The 8,947-nt window shown below is 37.7% G+C and overlaps 2 protein-coding genes across 2 annotated transcripts in view; both read right to left on the bottom strand.

Moving 5' to 3' along the window:
• Nucleotides 1-7,664, bottom strand: part of LOC106883642 (uncharacterized) — a 10,744-nt gene extending 3,080 nt beyond the window's left edge. The window contains exons 1-5 of the mRNA XM_014934734.2: nt 7,470-7,664; nt 5,414-5,667; nt 3,739-3,864; nt 2,486-2,584; nt 976-1,074 (exon numbers count right to left, since the gene is read on the bottom strand). Coding sequence (XP_014790220.1) covers nt 976-1,074; nt 2,486-2,584; nt 3,739-3,864; nt 5,414-5,667; nt 7,470-7,537 — 646 coding nt within the window. The 5' untranslated portion in view covers nt 7,538-7,664. The remainder of the gene's footprint in view (nt 1-975; nt 1,075-2,485; nt 2,585-3,738; nt 3,865-5,413; nt 5,668-7,469) is intronic.
• A 765-nt stretch (nt 7,665-8,429) lies between these two features.
• Nucleotides 8,430-8,947, bottom strand: part of LOC106883641 (DNA topoisomerase 2-beta) — an 18,841-nt gene continuing 18,323 nt past the window's right edge. Inside the window, exon 15 of the mRNA XM_052969905.1 lies at nt 8,430-8,438. Coding sequence (XP_052825865.1) covers nt 8,430-8,438 — 9 coding nt within the window. The remainder of the gene's footprint in view (nt 8,439-8,947) is intronic.

Below are 8,947 nucleotides of genomic sequence, written 5' to 3'. Positions count from 1 at the left end.
TACGCTTGTTTCCAAATGCATTAGTAAACGAAAACGAATTGAAAATCCAATCGGAAATTAAAATTCAGCTCTGAAATTAGTTATCAGGAATTTAGTCAGTAATTAAACAAGCTAACTTTGAAAAAGTTTTAGTAAGCATTATTTACATTATTTACATTTGATGATATTTGTCCTCATCTTGTTTGTTGTTAACACAACGTCTCGGCTGATATACCTTCCAGCCTTCATCAGGTGTCTTGGGGAAATTTCGATCCTGGGTTCTCATTCCTAAGGTATTTTTCAATAACGTCCACTTTCCATGCTGGTATGGGTTGGACGATTTGACTGAGGACTGGCGAACAGATTGGCTGCACCAGGTTCCAATCTGATCTGGCAGAGTTTCTACAGATGGATGCCCTTCCTAACGAAAACCACTCCAAGAGAGTAGTGAGTGCTTTTACATGCCACCGGCACGAGGGCCAGTCAGGCGGTACTGGCAACGGCCACGCTCAAATGGTGTTTTTTTATGTGCCACCTGCACAGGAGCCAGTCCAGCGGCAATGGCAACAACCTTGCTCGAACTTTCCTTTTTTGTTTTTAGGTCACTGCCTGGAATCAAACTCGCAATCTTGGGATTAGTAGACCGCACTCTTACCCACAACGCCATACACCCACGCCTATGGCATACTGGTTAAAAGCGTGTCCTACTAACCCCAAGATTACAAATTCGATTCCAGGCACTGAACTGAATAATAATACTAATAATTATAATAATAATAACATTGAAAAATACCTGAGGGATGAGAACCTAAGTTCGAAATTTCCCCAAGACACCTGATGATGGCTGGAGGGTATATCAGCTGAAATACTGTGTTAAAGACAGACAAGATGAAGACAAATATCCATCAAATGTAAATAATGGACATAATTCGTCATCTCTAAAATATAGAACAGTTTTAGTGAACGTTAACCAACGGCAACAAAAATAAGAAGTACCATAAGTTGTTTTTGAAGGCTTGGATTTGCTGGTTTGACTTGGTTTATCTTCTGAAACTGTTCTTTTGAAAGCACTAAAGATTACAGGTTGGTTTCGGCCTAAATTAAGTCAACATAGTTTTTGCAGACAATCAAACAAGGAAAAAGCATTGTTAAAGTGAAGTTAATTCACAAGCAGATAGGAATCATCTCACAAAACTTTAAAAAGAAAAAGCACACATAAGCACACACACCATCAGAATAGAAAACAAGCTGAATAGAATACAACAGAATAGAAAACAAGGAGTCAGTGATTGGTACAGAAAATGAGTAAGGAAAACATGACTTGCATTTATTGAAGTGGTAATTAGTATACCCAGAAAAGAAGTAATTGCTTATTATGAAATAATGAATAGGATAATTAACAAAGAGTTCAATACAACTAAATCCAAATAATTGTTAGTAGTGTTAGCTGGGAAATGTGCAGAGGCTGATGCAGTTGTTATACAGGTCCCAGTGACCTTCTTATAAAGGTCCTACTTGCTAAAGAGGCCCTCGTTGTTATATACATCCTAGCTACCCATGTCCTACTGAGTGCACTTGACGGATGAAAGCTAGAAGCATAATGTGTGTGTGTGTGTGTGTAAATAGATCACTATGGATAATTGTGTGTCTGTGTGTACCCTTGCCTGGACATCATGTTATGGTCGTAAATGAGCATTGTCATCATCAACATCGTTTAACATCTGCCTTTCCATGCTGGCATGGGTTGGACGGTTTGACAGGATCTGACCAGGCAGAAGACTGCACCAGACTTCAGTCTCTGTTTTGGCAGTTTTTACAGCTGGATGGAACGAATAGGTTTCAGACAGCAGTACAATGAAGGGGAGATTGTTTCAGTGGAGAAACTAAAAGTGCGAGTGCTATTGAATGTAATGAGTTGTCTGTGAGGTTATGCTGATTGCTCCAGCTGGTCACATAAAAGTTTCAATCTTATGACAGCCATTGTACATTGCTCCAGCAAGGGCTGTAACTCTCTGTTCACTCCAATGAGCCACCGAAAGATTAGCTTTAAGTAGGACAGCCAGTAGTTATAGGAAAACGGCTAAGAAAATAGTTTTTAAACTATTTATTATGTATTTTTATTTGCCAAAATGACAACATGGCTGTAGTACTTTGCCTAGATGACATACGATCTTCACTACATGGTCTTAACTAGTAAATGTTCTGGGCTTAAAGTATACCAGGCTTATAACTCTATTACAATGTTTCAGGCAGGATACATTGCTGTAACTTTCAAACCGTTTTCTCTGGCTAAGCATGCAAACTTACATTCCTAGTCAAGAACAAACTGAAATGGTAATACGCTTGTTTCCAAATGCATTAGTAAACGAAAACGAATTGAAAATCCAATCGAAAATTAAAATTCAGCTCTGGAATTAGTTATCAGGAATTTAGTCAGTAATTAAACAAGCTAACTAAGAAAAAGTTTTAGTGAACGTTAACCAACAGTAACAAAAATAAGAAGTACCAGGAGTTGTTTTTGGAGGCTTGGATTTGCTGGATTGACTTGGTTCGCTTTGTGAAACACTTCGTCTAAAAGCTCTAAAGATTTCACGTTCTTTGCGGTCTAAATTAAGTCAACATAGTGGTTGCACACAATTAAACAAGGAAAAAGCGTTGTTATGGTGGAGTTAATTCACAAGCAGATAGGAATCATCTCACAAAACTTAAACAGAAAAAGCACATATACGTATGCACACACATCAGCAGAATAGCAAACAAGCTGTTAATAGGGAAGAAACACACATCATGACGATATTTGAAGGTAATAATTATTTGCTAGAAAGCAGTGGTTCTTAAGTGGGGCCCATATAAGAGGTATTTAATTATAAATATATAAGGTTTCTTTTAGACATTGTTTGTCTATGAGGGTCCACCTGAGTTAAAATAGCAAGCAAAGGAGTCAATGGGCAAAAAGTGGTTACTCCAGATAAAATGAGGCTATCCAACAGCAATGGAAGAACATTCCCAAAGAGAAACATGTTGTAGTTCACTTGAAGCATTACCAAAATGTAGAGAATTGGTGTTCAATAAATAGTAGTGCAAATAGATCATAAAATAATGATAAAACTATTGAAATGTTATCGTGTGAGGGGGAGAGCTTTTTTTTTTTATTAACTGACACAGCTGGCTGAACCATTTAGCATTCAGGTTGCTCTGACAAATGTAATGTTTTATACCTTCACATTGTTTTCAATGAATCGTCTATTACCTCATATGTGGTGGTTTATTTCAGAATGACATTGCAGGACACGTGTGACAAGCCAGATCTGGTTCATTTGAACATAAAACAGGTAGAATATTCGGGCTGGATATGGTCAGTTAAATGTCAATAGAGTCACTTCATTGCAGGCAAATAATGGCTTCGGAGCAGAAATAACATGGCACCCACAGAGTTGGGTCGAAAGAGGACAGAAAGGCATTACTTGCTACTGAGACTATGTTGAGTTGGATTTCTGGATAGAAGAACAGTTACTCTAGCAAATATGTGCAAAAGCAAAAAGAAGAAAAAAAGAGGAGGGGAATTCCCCCCTTAAGCAGATTTAGTAAATACACAAAGAATCCCTCATTGGTACACAACCATGTAGAGATTTCCATCATCACTACTCTTAATGGCGATGCAAAATACATCCCTTCTAAGCTAAAGTCTCACGATGTTCAGTTTTATTTGCCTTCCCTCCGTCACACGGAATCACAAAAGATATATAAACTCTTATTTACCGGATTTTTCTGTTGTCTTTTCTTTTTTGGGAGCCTTTTTCTTTACTGCTTTCTTCAGAGGTTCTTCAGGTACAAAGTCGAGTTCTTTATCCTCATCGTCGCTAGATAAATGGTAAGTGATGGTGCCTGTAAATAGAAGGTGGACTAATATTATATTTAAATTCAAACAAAAACAATATTTGACAATTGAAGTCAATTATTCTGAGGAACATTTATTAAGCATGCATGTAAATAAATATCAATAAAGGAGCATAAAATAACTGGAAGTTTAAGGAGTTTATGGACCTCATTACAGGCTTGTGTCAACAGCTGTCAGGGGCTGAAATAACTTCTGGCCCTAAAGAGTAGGGTTAGCCTTTGGGATGCAGTCTTAGTTACACAGAGGGTGCATTTTTTCTATGAGAGAGCCTTGATGATAGTGAGGCCCAGAATTTGTTTGAACCGACTGTGAGGACTTGAACTGAGTACCACTCATATTAGAGGGAGTGAATGGTTCTTCATATGAGTGTTGCTTGAGTTTGTTAGTTGTGAAAAAGAAACAAGGTTGGTTTGACCCCACTGAAGGATACTTTCAAGGACTCTATTCATGAAATCAATACAGGTTTGGTATGTGGTGTGTAGATGATGTCTAGTAACTAGAGATGGTTTGTGCCATCTGAATACGAGTGGGCAGTGTTGCATGAGGCAGCGAGTAAGAAAGAGATGCAGGAAGAGAACCGAGCTCAGCAGGACACCAGGATCGGTTAAGTACAGGGAAGAAAGAACTCCATCAAGGTATGCTTCAATGATATGCTCTGATAGAAAGCAACTGATCCAAGAAATGAGAAATTTGTGAAGCCCACAACTGGGAAGTTTTGATAGATTTGCATGAAGGCTGAAGACTGCTGATGTCTTGAGGCACAACATTGCAAAATAAAATGAAAAACAAACAGGATTGCAGACAAGAAAAAAAAAAAAAAAGATTTTATTTTTAGATGTGACAAGATATATCGTTAGAAAATTACTATTTTTAAATCTCACAACGAGAGATATTCAGCAACAGTACTTTGTAGTAAAGATTGTTTGCCAACATAACATGGCAGTCCTGGTTTAGGACGAATGTTGCTGTAATTTAGCCCCAGGAGACATCGTCTCCAGCTGGCTATATGACATGATTCGTGTCCTTATATTTTTGAACAAGGGAATCTAACACCCCAGCTCAGCTCAAAACAATATCTGTGTATCGCGATTTCTGGGTTATTTCCCTTCAACAGAATAATTGCTCAGCTAGAGGTGGCGCTACCAAATTCCCGTTCGAAATATATAGTTTTCAAAGTGACAACTAGTCACTGATTTATAAATTAGAAAATTACTATTTTTAAATCTCATAACATGAGATATTCAGCAACAGTACTTTGAAGTAAAGATTGTTTGCCAACATAACATGTTACTAAAATTTAGTCCCAGGAGACATCGCCTCCAGGTAGCTATATGACACAATCTGTGTCCTTATATTGTTCGAAAATATAAGGACACAGATCGTGTCGTATAGCCAGCGGGAGACGATGTCTCCTGGGGTTTAATTTCAGCAACATTCGTCCTAAACCAGGACTGCCATGTTATGTTGGCAAACAATTTTTACTACAAGATATAATATCATAATCAGAAATTTATAAAGAAAGCCAAAAGCACTCACTTTTCATAGGTTCTTTGGGAATTGTGGTTTTAATTGATGGTTTTATAAGTGTAGTTGATATCCCAAAGACAGCGTCGTCTCGAGCTTTCTTGTTTTGTTCACTGACTCGGCTAAACAAGTCGGCATTTTCATCCTCAGAAGAATCATCATCGTCAAACTTGGGGCTGGCTGCCTTTGCAGGGGAAGTGGGCTTCGCAGGAGAAGTGGGCTTCGCAGGAGAAGTGGGCTTCGCAGGAGAAGTGGGCTTCTTTGCACTGCAAAAGAAACAAACGTTTCAAGGATCGTTAAAAAACAAAAAAAATCTACCAATGGTGCAGATGTGCTTGCATGGTAAGAAGTTTGCTGCCCAAACACAGGGTTCTGGGTTCAGTCCCACTGCGTAGCACCGTGGGCAAGTATCTTCTACTGTAGCCTCAGACCAACTGAAGCCCTGTGAATGGAAATGGTAGACTGAAACTGAAAGAAACCTATTGTGTGTGTGTGTGTTTGTGTTTGTCCCCCCAACTTCGCTTGACAACCGATGCTTGTGTGTTTACGTCCTCGTAACTTAGCAGTTCGGCAAAAGAGACCGATAGAATAAATACTAGACTTACAAAGAATAAGTCCTGGGGTTGATTTGTTCAACTAAAGGCGGTGCTCCAGCATGGCCGCAGTCAAATGACTGAAACAAGTAAAAGAGTATATCAGGGACTTTCACCTGACATTCATCTTTCAGGTCTCTGACCAGATTAGAAGCTTTACTCATCGTAGGTCCTGCGGTGGCTTATTAGGCCAATATTAGCATAAATTTCATGGTTACAGTCAGAGTGAAATATTCTTTTTTCTAACCGAGAAATCTTACCCTGTCACTTGGTGTTGGGAATTCACCTACATCTACATTGCACTTGTCTACTTCTCATTCTTCATTGAAATCCATTATATTTGAATGTGGCCCAAAACTCATATAAACACACATTTGTCAATACATTTTGTCCACCAAGGCAGTGAGTTGGCAGAAACGTTAGCACGCTAGGCTAAATGCTTAGCGGTATTTCATCTGCCGCTACATTCTGAGTTCAAATTCTGTTGAGGTCAACTTTGCCTTTCATCCTTTCGGGGTCAATAAATTAAGTACCAGTTGTGTACTGGGGTCGATCTAATCAACTGGCTCCTTCCCCAAAAAATTTCAGGCCTTGTGCCTAGAGTAGAAACAATACTTTTTGTCCACCATTACATTCCACAGTAATTCTTTTCAACAACTTAAGCTGAGTGACAGTTTGCAAACATGGAAACATTCACAGTATGTTGTCAAACTGATTAGATGGGGATCATTATTTGGCTGGATTACAAGCCTCATCATCATTTCAATGTGCACTTTTCCATCCAAGCATGGCTCAGTGTGTTGAGGCAGATTTCTACAGCTGAGATGCCCTTCCTGTCACCAACCCCCATCAACATCCAAGCAGGGTAATATTTTTCCCAAAGCGAGACATGATTTGCAAAGAAAGCGGGAAAGGAAACAGCCTCACTCATATGAAGATAATGCTCATTTACAACCATCACGTGATGTCTAGACAAGGGTACACACATACACACACAGACATATAAAGATACTTGTCCAAGTTAGAAACTATCTGGAGATATTATTGAATTTTAAAGAAATCATAGGGTTATCTCATTTAAGGATGACTTAACCCATTAAAGGTTGACAAAAAATTATTAAAATGAATTATGAATATATATTCTTAAATGTCCAAAATTTTTATCTTTCTTCAAATTTTACCAATTCTAAAATTATGATTTTGTCAAAATAACACGAATGAACTTCAGAAATAATACATTTCTAAATCTCTCAGAGAGATTTATGCAGTAGTGATACGATGAAGTAGTTGTATGCTGTCAACTTAATGTGACAGTCTCCTGAAGGGAATAATACTACTGTTGGTTAGACCTAGGAAGCGGTGCAACTTCCTAGGTCTAACCAACAGTAGTATTATTCCCTTCAGGGGACTGTCACATTAAGTTGACAGCATACAACTACTTCAACGAATGGACTTGTTTGACTTTTTGAACTTACTCTTTTTTAGGAGCAAAAAAATCATCATCATCGTCATCTACATCATTTTCTTCTGCCCCCGTATTCATGTTATTGCAAACATCAGCTGGTGGGGAATCATCTGCCTGGTTTTCATGGAGTACGGGATAATATTCTTCTTCATCATCATCATCACCAAAATTATATTTAATTGCTTGAGCTATATTTAAGAAAAGAAGAAAAAAAGACACAAATCAAATATTTCATAATATATGAATTTTTTTTCTTAAAAATCACAAACTATCAGCAATAAAAATGTAAGAAACTGCAAAAACCCTTTAGTATCCAAATTTTTCTGTCAAATGTGATACTTATTTATTCACGTTGGTTTGAATGAATCATACTTTATCTCATAGCTTTGAGATGTTGATGATGTGATTGTTTATTTTTAGAAAGACATTGTAGGGTTGGTGTGAGAGGTCAAATCTGGCCAACCTGAACACAAAACAGATAGAATTTTGGACTGGATATAGTTCATTTGCCTTATATAAGGCAGCGATCTGGCAGAAACGTTAGCATGCCAGTCAAAATGCTTAGCGGTATTTCATCTGTCTTTACATTCTGAGTTCAAATTCCACAGAGGTCAACTTTGCCTTTCATCCTTTCAGGGTCAATAAATTAAGTACCAGTTGCATACTGGAGTCAATCTAAACGACTGGGCCCCCTCCCCAAAAATTTCAGGCCTTGTGCTTAAAGTAGAAAAGAATACTGAACCCTTACAGAATGATCCCTAGCAGTCAATAAGTTATCAGCAGACAAATGGTCAAATGGATAATACGGATACAGGATGGAAAAATAGGCATTTAGCATCAACAAGAAGCTTCTGAGCAACCGGCTTCATTTTGAATATCCTCTGAAGTTATTAAAACAAGACCTTTACATATATAAAGAATAAACTAAAATATAGGCAATGTAAGAGATGGGGAATAGATGAAGAAGAGACTAAGAAACCTGAAGAAAGAGAGCAATTAAAAATAGGGAAAATTGAAAGGGACAGCGAGAAGAGAGAGGAAGAGAAAGGTGGAGTGAAATAAAGAAGCAAATGATGAAAAGAAAGTAACAGAAAAGGAAAAGAGAAACAAGAGAGATAAGAAATTTAAGTGAGAGGGTGGAATGACGACAGAAATTCTTGAGAGCTCGTTATAAGTAATTAAATCTTGGTTTTTTTTTTTTTTTTTTAGTTTGTTTCAAGGATTTTGTCCCAAACAAGGCTTGAAGCCATTGTAGTGTAAGGGACTACAGAAAAGAAAAAGAAGGGGCCTACAAACTCAAAAGATGTTGTCAGAAAGCTTAAAGGACTGACTATCATAGATCAGAAGAAAACAAGACGATTATAGTGAATTCAAAGGAAATTTATAAGAATAAAAGGATTTAAGACTAACAGGAAGCTCAACAGAGAAACGATGTATTTGGGGTGAAGAAAAGGAATGACAAAACTAAAAACAGAAACCAAAAACGAA

Source organism: Octopus bimaculoides, chromosome 8 (assembly GCF_001194135.2).
Source record: "Octopus bimaculoides isolate UCB-OBI-ISO-001 chromosome 8, ASM119413v2, whole genome shotgun sequence".
NCBI lineage: Eukaryota > Metazoa > Mollusca > Cephalopoda > Octopoda > Octopodidae > Octopus > Octopus bimaculoides.
Note: the sequence above shows the minus strand (reverse complement) of the source record. Positions and strands in the feature narration are given on the sequence as shown.